The sequence below is a fragment of the Ambystoma mexicanum genome, chromosome 11 (assembly GCF_040938575.1).
Source record: "Ambystoma mexicanum isolate Mex_15411 chromosome 11, UKY_AmexF1_1, whole genome shotgun sequence".
NCBI classification, from domain to species: domain Eukaryota; kingdom Metazoa; phylum Chordata; class Amphibia; order Caudata; family Ambystomatidae; genus Ambystoma; species Ambystoma mexicanum.
Genome location: NC_090934.1, coordinates 775,290,245 through 775,311,844, shown reverse-complemented (window position 1 = coordinate 775,311,844; position 21,600 = coordinate 775,290,245). Strand labels below are relative to the sequence as shown.

General features: G+C 46.3%; 1 protein-coding gene across 1 annotated transcript in view; it reads right to left on the bottom strand.

Moving 5' to 3' along the window:
* Positions 1–21,600, bottom strand: part of LOC138503732 (forkhead box protein M1-like) — a 512,443-nt gene that overhangs the window by 455,227 nt on the left and 35,616 nt on the right. The window contains exon 2 of the mRNA XM_069623691.1: positions 10,022–10,331. Coding sequence (XP_069479792.1) covers positions 10,022–10,205 — 184 coding nt within the window. The 5' untranslated portion in view covers positions 10,206–10,331. The remainder of the gene's footprint in view (positions 1–10,021; positions 10,332–21,600) is intronic.

Sequence of the window (21,600 nt, the reverse complement as noted above, 5' to 3'; positions counted from 1 at the left end):
TCTACCACCCCTTCTAGGCGTCGGTAATGGCCTTGTGCTGCAGGAAAAACGATGGGGAAAAGAAGTGTGGTGTACCACCATTCAGAATGCGCTAGCCTCCAAAATGCTCACACTCCAAGACAAAATTCTGGCCAAAAGAAATCTACTTGCCAACAAAAGCGCACTGTCACCAGCCCTGGCAGAGGCTGTGAAATCACAGCCACGCATTTCAAATTTGCAACGGTCACCCAAGACCAGGTCGTGAACACAATCTCCATGCTAAAACCGTCGAACTGTAAAGGAGACTGCTTCCCTGCACACCTAGTAAAACTCTGCTCACCCACCATCACGAAATTCATCAATGCCTCCTTCTCCACCAACTTTGGCCCTGCCAGTATCAAGGAAGCATGGGTAGCTCCACTTCTCAAAAAACCCTCCCTGGAACCTGCCATACCCACTAACTATCGCCCCATAACTATAGTTCCCTTTCTGCTAAAAATAATTGATAAAATAGCTTACTCTCAAATCCAAGACCATCTGGAATGTAACAATTTACTAGGAACCAGACAATCTGGGTTCCGGCCAAATCACAGCACAGAAACGGCCTCACTGGACCTTAAAATCCAGATGTACACCATAAGAGATGCTGGTAATATGTGCATACTACTTGTAGTAGATATCTCTGCTGCTTTTGACTTTGTGGACCATGACAAACTGTTCAACACGCCATCTGAAAACTTCCAATTCTCCAATGAAGCCACCCTTTGGGTCAAATCATTTCTGGCAGAATGCACCTCAAGAGTATCCATAGGCAAAGAAGCTGCTGACACAATACCAGTACCTATAGGGGTACCACAAGACTCATGCCTTTCTCCTACCCTCTATAATGCCTACACAAAATAACTATTTGCTGTCCTTCATGCTTGGGTGTAATCTACACGAATTTCGCGGATGACACTCAGATCCTCATCCCCATTGTGGGAAACCATGAGTTAGATTCAATCACCCTCAACCAGATATTTGCCATAATCCAAAACTGAATGGCTACAAACAGTCTGTGTCTTAATGATGAAAACACAGAGATCCTCATTGTTGGCACTACGCTTCCATCACCACTGACTGAACACTCATACCAGTACTTAAGCAGGACAAAAACGCTGGGTGTGTACCTGGACGCCAATCTAACAATGACCAAAACACATTAATGCTCCGTCTTCCTCCATCTCGTACACAACTAAACTTATTGCTCTTAGCTGCCAATTTCGGACCTCCCAAAACTGTCTCACACTTGCGCGTGCACTCATATTGTCAAAACTAGATTATTGTAACATTCTTCTGCTAGGCACCTGGAATTCAAATCTGGCCAAACTCCAACTTTTGCAAAACAAAGCCCTGCAAGCAGCTTTGGGTATAAAAAGATCTGACCACATCTCCAATACTAGGAGGGAAATACACTGGCTTCCAATCAAAGCCATAATCACTGTCACCCACAAATGCATCATCAAGAAAGCTCCCACCTATCTCAATAATGCCATCTCCCAAAACAAAGCAACTACAACATTAAGATCCAACTCCAGTACCCAACTATGTGTTCCTCGCTTCAAGAGTTCCCGGGTGCGGGTGTAAGAGTAGTTTTCCAGCAGCAGCACCCAAAATCTGGAACTCCCTCCCCACTCTCACGAGAAACGAACCATCCCATCAGCGCTTTAAGAAAGCAATCAAAACATGGCTTTTCAATACATTTAATCACCCGCCTGTCCTTGCAGCCCCACCTCACATATCACTACGTACTCATATGATCTCACCCATGCTCTGTACCAGAGTCCTAAATAAATGTATATATTATAATATTCTGTAAAGTAACCTTCTACACTGTAACCAGATAATTAATCTTTCTGCAACCTACGCTGTGATACCTCTGGATCTGGGCGTATAACAAATATAATAAATAAATATAAAGTCAGAGGAGGTGATCTTTCTTGTCTCAGTCCTCCTCTTCATCGGTGCTGTGCTGTTAAGATACAGTAGGGAGGAATTATCGCAGTTGTAGTTTCCCATAAAATAAGCAGGGATAGGGGATAGATTGGTTGTGGAAAAAGGGGGATAGCATGTCTCACCATCCGGTGCTTCTCCCCCACTCCCTGAGGACCCCCTACCCAAGTGATCCTCCCTCGTTTGTCCACCCCCAGGGTCGGGATCCAAAAGTGATGGCCTTTCCCTGGCAACCAGAGTATGGGATCCCAGGGGACTAGGTCATGAAACACCCTGTGGTTTTCACAATAGGGATGTCAGCATCCAAATGAATAGTGTTCAAAATAAAGTTCGAGCTGCTTCCAGTTCATGGCTTGTAATCAGAGTCCCCTTCCCCAAGTTAAAAGTAGTTCATACAACACAGGGGTTCCCTTCCCCAAGAGTTCAAATCTTCCAGCTTCCACCAAAACAACACAATTCCTTGGGACACTTTCCAGCTCTTTTGACATCAGTACTTTTCACTGGCTTACACAGATAGTTTGGTAATGTTCAAATCACATAAGCGGCTGTTACAAAGCACAAATTTCTTCATGAATACTTTTCTTAGCTTCTTCATACAGATGGGCACTCGGTCTAGGCGCAGTTGTTAAACCACATGGTCCACCCTACCTGTCATGCAACTGATGCCCCTTCGACTGCTTTCCACCAATAATTGGCCACTGCCTTCCTTTGACAGTCAAGCTTGGTCCTTTCATCAGTGTCACACTCTTCCAAAACTGTTTGGTGGCTTGCGGGGGTCACCGTGCACTTTGCTACCCTTGTACTGTATTCCTCTGGCTCTTGCCAACACAGGTTTCCTCTCAACCTGCAGTTCCTTGAACTTTTAGCTTTGCCCAATACTTGGTTTCACATCTCATACCCTTCTTGGTATTCTCTTGACTGTTGCCCCGGTTTGGGTCTAAAACACATTCTGTGGTGTCTGCCACATGTACCACCATTCTTTCACGCCACCCACGAGTGCTCACAACTTGCTTTTGCTCTTAGTGGCATTCAAAAGTGCTTTTTTGTGTCCTTCAGTATTCAAAGGACTTGTTTCGGCATACAAAATTGTCTTGCTTACGTTCCCCGTTCAAATGTTTCATGTATACCTTCCGCATATGGACAAAACAGCCCTCTTGCCGTATCCAGATCCCCTTTTCTCTGGCGGACTAACTGGATGTCTTTCACGGCACTCCGGCGAGGTGCACGGCAGCTACAGTCTTGCTTTCCCTCTGAGCGTCTGTTAGGAAAGATTTCCATTTATGAGTAATTTTCCTTCCAGTTGTGTAAACCCCAACTTTTTGCTGCTGTTTAAGTCTGACTTTGCCAGTGAAGCACAGCCTTCAGCTGCACGCCACTGGGCTTTTCGCTCACGTTTTTATGGGGAAACTGACTTGCCCTTAAAGGCAATCAGCACTGGGAGACTTTGTTTCCCTTAGCCCTTTTCAATGTTGCAACATGTTGCAAGTGCACAATGTACCTTACAATACAGTGCGCTTGGGTCTTCCTTTCATTTCCAAAAGGTACTAGACTCCCTCAAAGGATTTGTTTTAGAAGTGCGAATTTGCCCTGGACAGGGCTGGTGGCAGTTTATCTTTTAATGTATTTTTAACCCTTTCTTGCCATGCAAACCGTATTTACAGCATTTGGCATAGGAAGGTGGCCTGGCTCCAAAATGGCCACGCCACAAGGTTCTTTGTCCTGTCCTTTGGCCATCTTGCTCCTTTGCCTTCCCCAGGTCGAGCAGACCCAGGTCAGTCCTTATTTGGACAAGCATTCTCCCACATAACGCCAAGCTTTCACGGGTTTCTGCATGCCTTGTGTGCGCTTCCAGGATGTGGGTTGAACTGTCTAGTTCCAATAAACATCCTGGGTGCCAGGGATTATGGTGTGCTGTGAATGACTGGGACCACCATGGCCCGAGATTGGTCCACCTCTGGTGTGCCTGTATGAGAGCAGATGTCTCACTGGGTCCTCTTTGTTTTGGCGCAAAGGAGATTCTGGATAAGAGAAGGCCCCAAACACCAATACCAGGTCCATCTCTTGAGTTCTCACTGAACCTAGGATAGGATACAAGTATCCTGAAACTAAGAAGCCGAGTTCAGGAACCACTGGTGACCCGCTGGAAGGTTTGGCACCCTGATCCCGCTGTCATCCCGCTGGACCCCTCTGCATCTGATCCAACTAGAAGGTCTGCGAAGACACTTCGACCCATTAGACTAGTGGGACTAACTATTCTCTGCACCTTCATCAAACCCTGCACAAAAGCCTTCTTGGAAGTGTCCCTGGGCCAACCAGTGGGCTGACTGGCTTGCGCAGAACCTTTGCTCTGACAGCGCCACCATTTCGAGGAGACCCTTGAAACTTGGTACATCACAAGCTCTTTGTTTACGGCACTCTCTCTCAGTGGGGTACACTTGGCATTCCCAGGTCCGGAATAAAGAGAGAGCCCGAACTGGAGTACACACGGTTACTGTGTCGTCCAGCCGTGGTGACAAACGCAGGTGCCTTGCTGCTGTGCCCTGCAGCCTGCTACAGTGAAACTGGACTGATCCATCCACCAAGAGTGGAGAAATCACCACTGTCCTGTTTGGGAATCAACGCTGTAACTTCGCTGCTGAAAGCCGCAGAGCCGCACAACTGCCGCATTTGAACCTGCAACCGAAGTGGACTCGACTGCCAAAGTTTGGTCCGTAGTGCAGCAGGGGTCGGTGAGTACTTGCAACCCTTACCGGTGGCCCCTAGTGCATCCATCCATTTTTACGCACAAGTGTCCCTGAGGGCCACTCTCCTTTCCACAGATAGCCTGAGCTATCGGACCATTCCCAACTCCTGGAACCTGTTCTGCCATTTTGGGGAGACCCTCCACGAATAGTGGGAAACTTATTTTTCATTGTGTCATCCACCTTCCCGAGCTGCTACAGCCCCTGCAAGAGATCCTGTTTTCGCCCTTTTGCAGTATCGCGTGCACCATCATTTGAAAGTACATTGAGCACTAGGCTCCTATCTTAGTAGGGACTGGACTGCCTCTCAATTAGGGTTAACTTCATGAAGAATTGCCTAAAGACTATTTGCATTACTGGTTTCCTTCCCTTTTAGGTTGTGGACCCATTCTGTGCTTATTAACCCTTTAGGCCCCTTTGTATTGTATATATGTATATATGTATTGTCGTAGGATTGTATTGGTTTAAAGGTATTACTGTTGAAACTCAAAGGCCTTGAATAAATGTACTTGTATTTTTAATATATATATATATATTACACACCTGAATGGGAATGATTTCTAAGTGTCCTTTACTCTGTGTGCTCATTGAGGTCTTTCAGTCACCCTCATCCCTCCCGAGACCTAGTCTTGACCACCGCCAATGCTACCTTGATTGATCTGGCTTGTCCAGAAGGTTACACTGTTCCAAGAAACTAGGCCAGAGTTCAGAAATCCATCTTAACAGTGTCTCGCTGTAGCAATGCACAGCGTTCCGTGGCTTCGCTCCCACAGTCGACATGCTGTCAGCGGGTTCGGCTTCCCAGCGCGAGTCCTCCAGCTGGCGACTGCCACTTCCTCACAGTTCACCCCAGACCTCTGCATTTCAGCATCCTCACCTTCCGCTGTTCTCCCTCTGTAGCCGGTCTTGGTTCTCCAGCGATTCTCGTGCCACAGCGCTCTCTCTCGGCTCAAGGAAGTTGCTTTGCCTTCTCCACCTTCCTCTCCTGCCACCCAGCTGATCTCTATTAAGCTCCTTAAATATCCTGCGCTGCAGTTTGGGATCATTGGTGCTAGCCCGCTCACCTTGAAACAAGTTACATGTAGTCTGCATTGACTCCGGACTCCTCCTCTTTGTCTCAGGATGAAAAGTGTGTTTGGGGAAGTTTGGTTTAATAAAAGAAGTGTGCATCACTCTGTGTTGGTCCTCCTCGCCTCAGTGTTGAGGTGGTGTTTCTGGGGGACATTTGGGGCAGGAGAGAGGGAAAATACTGACAGAAGCTCACAAAGGCTTGAGAGATATAGGGTTTATTCTGCAAAGGGAATGGGGGATACCATGTCTCACCTAAGGCCGTCCTCTCCCAACTCCCCAAGTTACCTCCACCCAACTGATCCTCCCTTGCATATACACCCCCAGGGTCAGGATCCAAAAGCACAACCTGAGAGGAGGATTCTGGGGAAAAAGAAGTGAGGACGCCCCACCCAACTCCTCCCATCAGATATCGGTCCCCTCTATGTTCACACTCCTCCTAGAACATACCTCCACCCTTTGATGTGGTTTCCCCTCTCTCCATACAACTATGCCCTCCTCTACACTCCTCCATTCTACTACTCCTCCCTCCTGCTATTACTCCCACCTCCACAATACTGAAACATCCTCCTTTCATTCAATACCATACACTTTACAACCAATCCTTACACTAATCTTTCTACACACTCGCCACACTACCACTCACACTGAAGTGTCACTTCCACTCTCTAACCAATACCTTACCTGCTCCACAATTCCCTTCCACAGTTCGCCGCTCTTTCCTCCCTCATGATGGTCTCTTTGTCATCCTACAACTCTGACCTCACCCTCTTCCTGTGGTTTCCTTTTATCCTCCTCCCTCTCCTTGGATCTGGCCCCTGTCCCTAGTCAATCCTGTCCTGTCTTTCCCCTCCCCATTTGTGACAGAAGCAGGAAATGTGACGAGTAGGGAGCTAAACCCTTCTGATTTTCTCATGAACTAACGCACTGCAGAACTTCCATGGTGGAACAGGCAGGCAAATGTCAACGTTTGGTTCGTGGGGCTTCAGTTCTTGGCCCCAGCAAGTACAGTGGTGGGGAGGGTCAAAATGACAATTTTAATGTCCCTGGTGTCTAGTGTTTCAAGCGTGAACTCGCCAATCTTTCTGCGGCTGCTCTTCCAAGATGCTCACGTGTGGTTGTGGTCTGTAATTGTCTGTGCTGCTGAAGTGGACCCCAGGGTTGCTGCGATTTCCCGATTTCTCACTTGGCTTCTCCCTCTCTGCAGCATCTAGCCATTGATCAATGGTGGTAGGGTGTTCTATTTCTGTGGCCAGTTGCTGGATTAGCCCTTACTTCAGGGTCTTTGCAGAAGCACCAATCTGAGGGGGGGCTTTCTACACAAAATCAAACATGGCTTGAAATAACAGTGATCTGTATAGGCACAAGCTGGCACAAAGGGTGGGGGTGGGGAACTGGGGTCCTCTCAACTGCCACCATGCCCAGGCTAGGGACTCACTCCAGATTTCTCCCTAATCGTCCCACCTTAACTTGTAACAGGTTTTTAACCTTGTTTGACAATGCCAGGGGTACTAGCCTGGTCACACTACTCATAGGGCCGTAGTCCCTGCCTGGAATCTTACTCTTCAAATGCCTCCATTTCAGCCTTTCAATTTTCGGTGAAACGGAGGTTGAAGGTTTTTTTCCCATGGTAGCAATGATCGCAACCAGGACCTCGGATGGCATTTGGTCCTTATTATAGTATTTTTGTCAAGTGTATGGTAGTGAATGGAGCCCCTGCGTTTCTACGTAAGGTAGTCTCCGCATTTCACTGTAATCAGGAGTTGGTGTTACTTTTACCCCAAATCCTTCCTCTTCTGCTGAGCTCATTTTTCAAATGTTTAATTTAACGTGGGCTGTGGAGATGTATTAGGAAAGACATTTCCCATTCAGGAAGTTGAACAGCTGCGTTGTAAATTTCGGTCTGGCTGTAAGGGCAAGAACCCTTCAGTGTATACCTTGTGTAAATGGATCTGTGCCCGGATTACTCTGGTTTACAGCGTAGTACAGGTAGAGTTTCTGATGGGGTTTAGCGACACTCTACCAGAGGTGCAGAAGCTCCCTGGGCTAGTACTTGGCGTGCATATTTGAATAACATTTGGGAAGGGGGGGGGCACGTGGGTCGCCTCCCCTTCAATTCACATTACAGAGCAATGTGGGCGATCTGAAGAATTTCGTTTTTCGATCTAAGGGATCGTAAAATCGTTTTTTCGCTAGCCATTAGCGTTTTTGTTAACTACTTGACTGAAGCGAGCTCAAGATGCTAGGGTTAGCCTCAAGAATGTATGTAATGGGATGAGAAGCAGAAATGGTGGCAGTGCCTGGATTACTCACCGGTAATATTCATTACTCCACCCCTTTTTTCCTCATTTCATTACATACAAACCACCTGCCTTCTGAAGTGGGCTTTATGGCTTTGATTATTCATGGAGATCTGCTGTGCACAGGTGGACAGGCACCAGATGCTTTTATATAAACTCTCATACAAGGAAGGAGAAAGTCTGGCATTCTATTTGTCTTGTGACAGGACACATGATTTACCCATCAGAGGTAGTGGACATACCTCAAGCTTAAAAGTAACGGGGAGGAAGAAGAAAGAAATGCAGTAATGAAGATCACTGATGCGTAATTCAGCCAATCATGCCTCCCTCTGGTGCTTTTGATCCACTTTTCCCACGTGCACAGCAGTTACACGCGACATCATCATGTGCACTTAAAAATAATGCGGGAAGCAGACAATCCAACCATATTCGTGAAGTTTGTAGATCATGATTAGTGTATGTTATTATTCCCGATGCCTTAAGAATCTGAATGCAGACAACGATTTCACACAGTTCATACGTCAACTTGTGTGCATCTCTTCAGTCTCGGAAGTGGTGCTTTGGTTAGTTAAACTCTAGTCTGGCAGAGAGGGGCTTTTGTAAAATGCAGGTGTTGAATGCGGACAGCGAAAACGGCTATTCATCCAAATGAAAAATCCTGTCTATTCAGATTTCAGCATGGAACTGTCAAGTTAGCTCTTATAATTGTTTGTCTTGTCCCAACCGATTTCTGTACAAATCCAAAGATTCAGCAGCATCATCCTCTTTTCAGGGTTACAGAGAGATCTTGGAAGATAAAAGTCTGAAGAGGACATACACAGAGCCTGACGCTCTGGTGATATTGCCAGCTGAGTATGTAATGCGTAAAAGCACACAATATCTGTGCATCGGTATGTGGTCTAACAGACTGTGCAAAAGTGCAAGTGAGGAAAAAAGGGTCATTTTGTATTTCTAAATTAGAAAAAAAAACTGATTTGTAATGCTAGAAGAACATTACTTAAGCATAGTTTTCCACTCTTGCTAAATTGCAATGGGTTGACATCTTGAGTGGAATTTATAAAAACGAAAATATGCAAGTAACAGTGGCCAGACCTTGCAAATTCTTAAAACTCCCACTAGACTTGCAGGGCGAGTTCCTTAGTTTACATGTTCAATCCAAGAGTAAGGCACTTGCCCCAAGGTGACTGGTGACAAAATATTTACCAGTGCTTTTTGTAAAAGGGTGCATGTCGCCATAAGCACACTTCATATTTGGTGCAATGCTGTCAAGCATTCACAGTGAAACTTGCATTTGCCATTTATTGCAAACAAGGTGTGTTTGCAGTAAATGAAAAATAAGTTTCTAACATCCCCATACTCGCCAGTAAGGTCGAGTATCATGCAAATGGTACTCGCCCTTCATAAAAACTACTTGCCAATGCTAGTGGGCTAGTAGATTTTGAAAGCCCTGGTGGCCCAGTATTTACAAAGTTTCAGGTGTTAATCTAGTTGACACATGCCCCTTGAGAGTTGGGATTCGGGATTCCAGATATACAAGGACTTCAAGGACCTTTTCAACACTGTGAAGGATGTATGTGGCCAAAGCTCGGGTGGGAGGGCTTCATGGTGTAGCTGACCTCATAAGGCAAATAACAGGAATTTAGATACTGCATATAGGACGACAGAAAAGTGGCCTTAGGGCAGTGCCATAGAGGTCCGACTTTCAGTGTAGAGAAAAGTGGACTGGGAGTGAATTGGGAGAAACAGTGTGGGAGATCGGGGGGATGCAATATACACATGGGTTTACAAACAAAAAAGGTGAGAAATCTAAAAAAGGCACTTTTTCGTAGTCATCCAGCTTCATGGCGGAAGGAGGATGTGGGAATAGTGAACAAACAGCATGACATCAAAAGGGTGTGCTAAACCATGCAAATTATATAGATTGTTGCATTTGCTTATTACCTTTGGAGGTCATCATTCTGTGTTTATCCTGTGGTGTAGTATTTGCACATTGTCGATTTGATGGATGGGGCTCGGTTTCAATGGTGAATGCTAAGCTTTGTAGGGGGGTGCATGTGCTGTCATTAGATGTAACTGTGCCCGTTTCAGATGCATAGGATTTTGAGAAATCTGAATTTCTTTCCATGAATATATGTGTTTCCAAGAAGGGTTTGGCACAATGAATACTTTTGTTTTCACTGGACTGTACAATACATCCAAACTGTTAGCACTTCTGAAGTCATCAACGATCACGGTAATCCATTACAAATTCCTGTAAAAGTATAAGAAATAAGGCATTAAAACAAAATAAGAGCATCTCATCTCGAAAACACAGTCACATCAAGTGAACATTAACAAAACAGGATAAAATACTGTAAATATTGTTTGCATGTTTAGGACACACCAGTAGAACATTAGCAGGACATTTCAATTTCAAAGGAAACAGAAGCTATCTAACATACACACATTTGAGATCGTCCTACATATAGTCTCCTTGACATACTGAAAATGGAAGAGCCACACAAGTGTGTAGTTGGTGGGGGGGGGGGGGTGATTTGATGCAGTTTAATGAACCCTATGAGAGACCTGCACATCTTCCTCCCAAGATAAGAAGGGAAGCTCAAACACCCATCCTGTTTCTTGGTGAAAATATTATTTTCCTCAATTGGGGAAAAAAGTTAATCAACATGCAACAATAAATAAATCAACTGCGCGTCATGCAGCGGCCCTTCTTGTTTGTTAAAGGCTTCTTGACAAGATTGACCAGCAATGCTAAACAAGTTCTTTAATTTCCAGACTCTGCCGCTGGCCAATTACAAATCATGAACTTTCTTTTAAGGGGTTTGGGGGGGGTTCCTTCCATTTCCAATCAACGACTGTCATTTACCCACTGTAAAGAGTGACAGTTGCATTCGTTTTGGATATCGTAGAACTTGCGCTACCTGAATGGCACTGGGCCTAGTAAGATGGACGTTTTTGTCCTCGTTTACCCTTCCTTGCTGCGCCTTGAAACATTTGTGTATAGACGCGTTATAAATGCAATATCATATCAATGTATATTGGTCTGCATAGTCCATCCCAATTTCCGAAATGTTCTTCCATTACTTTGATAATACTATTCCGTACCATAATGAGGAAACGGTGCAGACTTGGAAAAAAAACAGAAACAGTAACAAGACTGCTAGTGGAGGCAGTAGGCTCAGAAATGCTTGGGAACAGGAAGAAGGATTAGTTGAATTATCTGGAAAGAGAATGAATTTATAGGGGTTCCAGTACACATTAATAGGGATGAACTGGGTAAAAGCAATCTAACATACAATCGGTTGGAGGGGAAACACATGAAATACTCCAACAGATGCCAAGTCACTAACACTGCACAGGAGCATTGAGCAGCACATTTTCACGTTTGTGTCGGAAGAAAATCACAAAGGCAGTTTAAAGACTATATGCCAGCGCTGCTCCACTTTTATGCAGGTTGTACCCAAAGAAATTCCTGCAACGCATCTCAACAATAAGTGCCAGCACTGCGACTATAAAACCCATTTCCTTGGTGCTTGTTGCCACAGTTGTGTTCCATGCCACCCACTCTTCCTTGTCTCAGTTTTGTCCTATGTGTCTCTCATTCCGGTGGTCAGGTGCCTGCACACCCCACCCTACATCCACACACAAACGTATGCACACATATACACAAATGTGAAAGCCAACCTCCCACAAACACAGATAGAATCTTATCTGCGCATATCCATTGGCGGTGATGGTTTCGCTCTCCAAGTCCATGATGGCACACACTAGTCTAGGGGACTTCTTTTATAGACAGGGCTGGAATATCAACTGTGCATCATGCCATTCTCCCTGCCACAGTACTGCCCTACTTGGCTCTTAGTGCCACATTCTGCCATGTGACTTCCATCCCAGCCCTAACCAACTAGAGGAGTTGCCCAGCACAGGGTGCCAACCTTCACCCTCACTCTCACAGCAGGTTCAATATTCTAACCCCAGCATTTAGTGATGAAATACCAGAGCAGGGCATGGTCCCTCTTCTTTGCCTTGGTGCGTGCGCTGCACGGCTACTATATGGGCCTGGCATGTGGAGCCCCACAGCTAGGGTCAAACAGTCCTGTCCATGTGTGATAGGTAGAAATATGCAGTACAGGGAGGCAAATGCCATGAGTGCGACAGGACATGTTAGGTGTGTGTCAATTGTGGCCGCTGCCTCTACAGTTACTGCTGAAAGATGGTAGGGTACTGCCAATCCACTCTAATGGACAAGCCGCTATGGTTGCATAATTTAACAAATTAGCTTTGACACCCAGAATTTGGAATCTGTGTGGCAGTAACTTGTCGGAGTGTAAAATATGCAACACAAAAAGTCAGTTTACATCGTAGTGGGCAAGAATGATGCCATGAAAAGTTGTAACCCTCACCTTTTGCGCAGATGAGCACATGAGCATTTAGTCACATTCTAAATGACAATTTGACAGTAGCTGTAAGTCTGAGATGTAGACACATTTATAGACTTAGTATGTATTGTGATTTATGGTACAGTCTGTGCATTGAATGGTTAAGGCCTGAATCGACTGATTAGTGAACTCTGGCGGAACAGGCCAGGTGTCTCTATGTAAGTAGGTGAAAGGTGAGGTTCTCAAAGGCGTAGCTCCTCCCTATTTTTAATCTTAAAGTGGCAGCAAAAAGATAAAAAGGCAGAGTTTGATGTAATCTACTACGACCGAAATAAAGGCTTTCTTACGGTTTCACATAGAAGGTTTGTCAACAAGTTGTACAATGTTGACATGATGAGCAGGTTGGAAAGCGGAGTTGAGTTGATAAATTTGCTCAATGACAGGCATCAAATGTATCAAGTCCATTCTAAGGAGAAAGATTACATTTTGATCTGGAGCCATATTACATACAGACACTTAGCAAAGATGCAGGTATACTTTTGCGAGGCATCTGCACTATGGCAATGTTTGCCATGTGTAATGCACATGCACATTGTTTCAAAGCAGAAATTGCACCAGTGCCAATAAGCTAGAAATGACCTGGTACAACATTTCAGTAAATTGTGGTGTGGTTTTTTTCCAATAAATTCCTACATGAAGAATGGATGAGGTAATTGTGTTTTACTGTGCTGATAGAGTATTCTAGAGTGGAAAGAGAGATTTAATAAGAACTGACAGAGAGGAATAGAAGTGGCTTCTAAGCATCACTGGCCTCTCCAGAACCATCGTGACATTCTCCATCTTGTAAGCTTTCACTGTGTTTGATCTAGCCCAACGCCTTAAAGTAGCTACTGGGGGTCTCAAACCATCCACCTTTACCAAGTGATATAAACAGATCATCTAGTTTTTAAATAGACCATGCCATTTTAAAAACACATAAATAAGACCACCCCTTCTCAAGTATACAAAGAACACGAGAGGTGCCTCCTGCGTTTGGTTCTAAATGAAACCAAGAACACTTCTTGTGTAGGATTGGTCAGAGAAAGACGTTACGGAAGGATATTTAAGAACGTTGGAAGACACCACAGCGCACTCAGTTAACCTTATGATCTAACGGACATGATGCGTATCAAAAACAAAAATGTATAAAGACAACCAATCCAGTGTTACATCCAGCAAAGGTTTGAAAGGACGAAAGTGTATGGCCTTCAAGGTCAAGGGCGAATCCCAAGAAGAAGGAATTTGAGCATGCCAGGGAGCAGCCATACCGATAAGGGTGTGTATAGGCCAGTTTTACTCCCTAAACCTAGGCAAATACCCCCGTAACAATTAAAATCAGGAGTAAAAATACTCCCAATTGAAAATAGGAAACAGACATGTAGAGAACCTTGTGCCGCAGCTTTCACCAACACAGCTTCATGGATATGTTTGGACCAGTACTGCATGTAGTACCACTGGAAGAAACTGCCGTTACGTCTGCCTGATCGAAAGAAGTAATGTATCTTTTAATGTGCATGAATAACAAGGTGCAAAGAAATATTTAAAGTTTTCCAGTTAAATCATTTTTAAATGCTTATAAAATAAATACTCCCATTGGGAATTGGACTTACACTTAACTCCCTAAAAAAATGTTTACTAACAACTTTACAAAATAGTAGTAAAATACTCCCACCTCCAAATCTTATCAGGAGCACTGCCAAGCAGAGCGGATTGGAGGGGATTAGGTTTATAAAGCCTCTCGCCATGATAAGGTAGTACAAGAACACTCCATCGGGCTGTGATCTCAGTTTTTTTTCTCATTTTCCAAAGGGAGGGACTGGGGTGGAAAATAACATAACGTACGCAGGCCTAATCGGTGCGTTTTGTTTTTCAATTTCGTTTTTTATTAAACATTTTACATAAAACAGATTTACAGATTGCAATACTAAGCAAAGAATCTACAATAAGAACATCTGCAGTAACCCAATCCCTCCCTCTCCCACCGCCCCCCCCCCCCCCCCCCATGTAGACTACTGAGTTCAACCAGAGGTTGGGGGCAAACGCGAACAAACATTAGGGATCATATATTGGAATTAGTCTGACACAATGGGTTCAAGGAATACAAAAAGATCAGGTGGCAGAGATCATATTTCGAGCCAAACAAAGCAATGGGGGCTTACGGAGGGGAAATGATCAAAGTCTCAGTGCACCACAGTCCTCGTGCAAAAGCACTATTGTCCAGTTCAGTAAAAAGGATTCCATTGTGTCGTCGGCTAGCACTGATAATTTCTCATATGTAAAGATTACCCACAGTTTAGTTAGCCACTCGGATTTGGATGGCACTAAATTATTTGTTAATTTTTGGGCTAGGGCGAGTCTCCCAGCTCTCAACATGCCCTGGACCACCTTAGGGAAGGCACACAAATCCGATTCAGGGGATACCAAAGAAAAGCTTGAGGGGATGCAAAGCTAGGGAGATGCCCATTATGTCCTTGATCCAACTCAGGAACTCAAACCAATACATCTTGACAGATGGGCACTCCACCACAGGTGGTACCAAGTTCCCTGTTGGCCACACTCCCTTGGGCAGAAGGGGGATATTCCATAAAACATTTTCGACAACCCTATCCGGGGAGAGGTGCCATGCATGAAGAACCTTGATGTTATGTTCTATAGCTGAGGTATACAAAGTACCCGAAAAGAGAACGCCATAGAGTTTAGCCCAGGTCGAATCTTCTAACACCATCCCAGGTTTTTCCTCCCAGAATTGCTTGAATCCCTGTCTGCTTTGCAGCTGCGCCGTGATCAAAACCCCATACATCCTAGACAGAGATCCCTTCCTCAATGGGGATTCTACAATTACCTTCTCGAGGCGCTTAAGGGGGCGAGCGAGATCCTCGTTCCATTGGGGGCTGTTAAGGATGCCTTTAACACGAAGGTAATCAAAGATTGACATCAGGATTTCCCCCATAGCCCCTGCTAGTTTATCATAATCGATGAAGATGTTCTGATGGAAGAATTGGGTGCCCCGTTCGAGACCTATGTCCGACCACTTTTGTGTGTCACGCAAGACTTGTTTACCTAGATCCAGGGGGGATCCCATATAGAGGACAGAGGGGATGGCCAAGCAAAAAAGGGCCAAATTCTCTTTGTTACGTTTCCAAAGGGCCCATAAAACTGATAATGTCGGTTGCGTTTTTACATGGTCGGGAAGGTCTTTGTTTGGGGACCATAAAAGGTCTCCGACTTTCCTATGGTGTGTAGATATCCTCAATGTATGTCCAGCAGGTGCGCATCTCATCTCTCATGTGTTCCAGCATTACCCTAAGCTGGGCTGCCTTGTGATACTGGCGGAAATCCGGGAGACCGAAACCCCTATGGGACCTCGGGAGGGTCAAGGTTGCACGTTTAACCCTCGGTTTCTTGCCATTACATATAAATCATTGGATTAGGGAGTGTATGGTCCTGAACTATACATCTGGGATCATAATTGGAAGTGACGTTAAGGGGTGTCATGATTCCTGCCCCTCATGTCCCCAGCCCTCCAAGATGTCAGGCTGTAGCCAGGCCACGATCACCTACATGGCCCTCAAGGGTCTCTCCATCCCTCCAAAAACCCACTTGGAGTCAGACTTGGCGCTTATGGCACCAGGCTCACTCACTCCCATAGGATAACATTGGGACTTGTAGTGCATTGATGGGGACAAGATGGATGCCCCCACATATTTTGGTTCCCAGAACTGCATGTGCAGTCTAGTCTTTTGAGTGTGGTTCAGCCCAGAGACACCTCGGATACCCAGAGACTATTTAAGCCACGCCCAGGCTCAGAAACATGCTTTGCGTTTTCTGCACCTGCAGCGTGACACTCACCGTGTTCGGATCGGTCTCCAGTAGGCCTGCATCTTTCTTCTGCGCTCAGCTCCTCCAAGAACAAGAACACCGTTAGGAACAGCCTTACCTTGCGGCGCCTCTGCCCCTCATTCATCGCTCCTTCTGTTCTTCGGCAGTGTCATTCCCATCCCGGCACGCCACTTCCTGAGGAAAAGGGAAAAGAACAGAAAAAAGCATTCAGCAAATCTTCGCTTATTTTTAAAGACTGTATGAGCTTCAAACGCTTACCTGAATCCCAGCCGCTCTGGGGGAACTCTGTCTCTCTGTCTCTGGAACTTCTCATCCATCTGCAAGAGGGAAAAGACACTCCAGGTTAGCGTGGAAACATCTAGACGTGCCGCATACAGCCCTTACTCACCACATTTCTTCTTCATAACCGGCATCTACGCTGAAGACGTCACGGCACCTAAAAGACACAGAAAAAGAACTCAGTTCAATACAAATATGAAAGGGTCGCATTGCGCTCTCACTCACCTTCAGCGCTACTCATCTCAGCAGCACGTCGCCATCCCCGGACGCCGGCCATCATCTAAGGAAGGAAAGGAACGAAGTTAGAGAACTTTTCAAAAGACTCATTATACTTACCTGTCGGACTCAGTGAAGTAACTAGGCAGCAACTTGCCCGCATCAATCAACGCGCCCCTGCGCTGAAAGCAGGACGGAGAGCACACTTTCCAAGAAAACAAGGTGAGCTGTGGATCAAAGGGAAGGGTTGGACCCCGAGGAAGAAGGGGTTCAAGCCCACAGACAATAGGGAGTTAAACTCTACCAATCCTGTGTTTCAGGCCCAGTCTCCAGTCAAGTAGACTCCAGGGAAGGGTTCGAGGTCGTAAGAGGTCAAAACAGGCTGAGTGACGTCCCCGCGGATTACAGGTGAGCGTTACAGGGGTAGAGGAGACAGAGAAGGATGCTCATTTTAACAGATACCATACGGCCAAACCATGAGAGGGTCATGGAAGCCCATCAGGTAAGGTCTGTTTTTATCTTGGAGAGGGTTGGGGGAAAATTCAGTTCAAAAAGAGTTTATCAAGTCCCTCGGAAGGAGGATTCCAAGGTACGGAGTGGCTTTACGTTCAATTCTCATACCCCATGCTGTTTCCCTCCCCTCAATGTCTCCATCGCTCTCCCCTGTTGGCATTAAATACGATTTGGTTGGATTTATCTTCAGCACTGAGAAAACACCAAAGATGTGGATCGGGTCTAGGAGGTTCGGGATTGACACATTTAGATTGGTTAAGTAGGCCAGGATATCGTCAGCGAAGAGTGGGAGCTTAAAATCTGGATCCCCACACCGGAACCTGAGATCCCTTGGGGTTGTTTTATAGCTATAGCAAGAGGCTCCATTGCAAGTGCATATAGGAGGGGAGAGATAGGACAGCCCTGCCGGGTCCCCCTGGAGAGGAGGAGCGAGGCAGAGACTGTACCATTAACAGCCACTCTCGCGGAGGGGTCATTGTAAGACGCGATACACCCACGGAACCTTTCGGCCAGGCCCATCTTTTACAAGACCTTACTCATGTATGACCATTCAACCCGGGTCAAAGGCCTTTTATGAGTCTAATGAAAGGAGGTAGGCTTCAACGTTCTTACTCAAGGATTCGTGCATAAGGTCTAGGGTCTTTCTGATATTATATGCCGCTTGTCTGCTCTGAATGAATCCGACTTGGTTCCCGTGGACCAGCGACGGGAGGTGTTGGGCCAACCTATTAGCAAGAAGCTTCGCCAAGATCTTCACATAGAAATGGGGCGGTAGGATTGGCATTGGGTTGGGTCTTTCCCCTCTTTTGGTATTACCACTATGAGGGCCAATAACATGGATTGGGGAGGGCTACAGCATTGAGGGTTGCGTTGAATAATTTAGCCAGGAAAGGAGCAAGAGTGGAAGGGAAAGTTTTATAAAAAGGAAACTGTGAAGCCATCATCACCCCGAGTGGTACCGCCTTTCATAGGGCCTATAGTGTCAACAATCTCCAGGGGAGTAATGGGATGTTCAAGGGGGAGGCGGGGGATTGGGAGAGATTCCAAGAACTTGCCAGCCTCAGACCTGTCTCCCGCGTATTCTGAAGTGTATAGGCGTTCGTAGTATATGCGGAATTGCTCTGCTATCCAAGGGTCGTCTAGATATTTAATCACCCCCAGGTAGCTGCAACAAGTTATCACTTCTACTATTTCTGAGTTCCCGCAATTTCCAGGCGAGGATTCGGTCAGCCTTTTCCCCCTTCTCCATATATCTTTGCTTTAGAATGGCCAATTTTCTGTTGGTTTGTCCAACTAATAGGGCAGCCAGTTTTGCCTTGAGTTGTCGGAGTTCCGCCCATTTACCCAGGAACATCTGGGACCTGAGTTTGCCCCCTGGTTGGATAGCCTCCATTTTATCCCTAAGCAGCCTCTCTTCCTTACCTCTTTCCCGCTTCCTTCTTGCCCCCATACCAATGAGAGCACCTCTAATTGTGGCTTTAAAGGCGTCCCGGACTCTGGCTACCCCCACCTCACCATTGTCATTGGTTGCGAAGTAGTCTTATGGCTGCTAGCAGAGCCTGAGACAGTTCCTCGTCACCCAACAAGAGGTCGTTGCACGACCACCTTGAGCCCTCAGGTGATTTTGTGTCATGATGCCCGCTCCCGGGGAGCCGGTTCAAGCCCTGCGTCCCCGAAAGCGGACATCCAGTCCCCAAGGAAGGACCCAGCAACCCCATATAGGGGCCCTTTGGACAGTGTCCTGGCGCCTATGGCGCCAGGCTCATAAAAGACATCAGTCCTGGTGCCATAGGCGCCAGGCTCATTATGGGAATGCTTGGGTGCACTTACCTGATGCAGACCATGCTGCAGGATCCCCGCCTCCTTGAGGCCTGAAAGGAACTACTTTACCTGTGGGACTAATTTACCATCCTGGCGTGGTCGGGGAAGGATACATACCTGATTGGAGGAAGGATACATACCTGGAACTTCTTCCAAGGCTATTTAAACCCCACCCGAACAGCCACACGTGCTTCGCGTTGTTCTGCATCTAGCAGCTGGACGCTCACCGAACAGAAGAAGGAAAAGTCCTTACCTGCTAAATCCGCATCCCGGAGACATCTCGCCGACAATCCTGAAAAGGAAGACTTTAATTTAAAAGCTCATTGCGTCGATCGCTGCAGCGCCGTATTCCACTCACCTTTACACGGCGCCTCCATGTTCAGCAGCGATCATCCGGATTCGCAGTCAAGCCCCAGCGCCTAGGGAGAAAAAGACCAGAACAAAAGGTGAGAGAGAGAAGGGAATAAGGAAAGCTAAATCTCCATGTTAAGACTTACCTGTTGATTCATTCCCTCTTCATTTCGGGTCCGCGCCGCATCCTGGCATTTCCGGACCCCGGCCCCTAAGGGGAAAAAGAGACATCATTAATCAGCGAATGAAAAGACATTACCAAGAAACGCTCATTAAAGACTTACCTGATTTCTACAAGGATTTCACCTCTCATCTCGGGTCGGTGCCTGTTCCCCGGCATTCCGTACCCCGGCCCCTATGGGGAAAAAGACACTAGCATTAGTACATTAATGCATGGACACAAGGGGAACCTCTTATCAAAAAACTTACCTGGAAGCCAAGCAAGTTTGGTTCTCACCAATCCGAAAATCCAGTGAAGTAACTGGATACCAATTCGCCCCTGCATCAGAAGCAGGATGGAGAGCTCGTCCTTCCAGACCCTAAGGTGAGACGCTACGAGAAATCACAGAAGGGTTTCAAGGAGGGTGAGAGGGGAAAGTGGGAGGCCGATTGCATTACCCCGCAGACAGTTAATCCCCTATTTTCGCCTACAGAAGGATACTTCTGCGAGCCAGACAAGCCAGATTTGGGGGCCCGGTCCAGTCCGTCTTCCGAACCCTGCGCATCACCTTAGAAGAGGTCACAGCAGCGCGAACCAGGCCAGCGCCTCCATGGGAGTCAGGTGAGCGTAACATTTTGGAGGCATCCGTATTTGGACCGGAACTAGGTTGTGGTCCAACCACAGGATCAACTCCACAAAGAAGCCGGAAATTCTCTCTCCAAGTGAGTTGTCGACTAGCACATAATCGATTCTGGAGAACATGGAGTGCAGGCTACAGAAAAATGTAAATAAGGGGTTGTGTCCCTGCCATGTCTAATGGGAGTTTGAACCCCCAATTCCTCATTTGTATCGTGAAATAAGGTGGCCATCCTCCTCTGTGCCTGCGTGTCTGTGTAAGGGCAATCAGACTTCCTGTCTTGTTATGGGTGAAGAACCATGTTAAAGTCCCCACCCACCAGGAGGATCCCCTCTATGAATGCCATGATCTTTGTTTTAACCCTCTACAGAAATGGTCTTGAGCCTCATTCGGGCCATAGATCTATACCAATGTAATCTTGGTGCTCCCGATATCCCCCTTGACCATTATAAAGCGATCCTCAGGGTCTTTACTCTGGGCTTGTGGTATAAAATGAGCCTTAGGAGAGACAACTATTGCTGCTCCCCTTTTCTTGGCCCGGCATGATGCATGGAAGATTCAGTGCATTTTTTATTTGATGTTGGTGTTGGTTTGGATCCTTGTCCTGAGCCATTGGACAAGGTGATGGCTTCAGGTGGATATGCCAAGCCCTGCATTTTGAAACCCTCTACTTTTAGCAGTTTCTTCTTTGCTGGCGTTAGGTATTTTCCCTCCCTTGTACTTTTGGTTAGAAATCCTTGGTCTCTACCTACCTTCTCAAAGTTGTCCAAGACTTTAGTAAAGATGCTTTTTTAAGAGCAGGCCCCTGCCAGTCATTGCGTCCAGGTTCTCAGAAGGCCTCCTATTCTTATACCGATGGCTTGTCACAAGCTCTGGCTCAGTGGTTGCCTTGTTCCTCGCCTTGCTTCGGTTTGTTCCTTTAGGCCCCCCATTTATGGATCTGCTCTGCTAACTCTCCTGCTTTCTTTCTCCTCCCTCCTCACCACACTACCCCTCACTGAAACGCCATCCTTCACAGTCACAAGTTCAGAGGCTTGTGTCTCTTCTCGTACAACTGCCGTTTAAGGAATTGTGACAATGATTGATATGATTTGTGGGTGTGTTTTCCCTCAACTGACTTTGTCCGTCATTATTTTTCCAATACTAATAAGTCCCATATCCTCCCCAATTGTGTGGCCAGTGAACTTCGTGCCCATAGGTGTAGTGTGTCTTGAGTTAACCAGAACTAGTCCTTGCCCTAACCTTGTGGCTGGAGGACATAAAAGACGTACCTGTCATGTTGTTA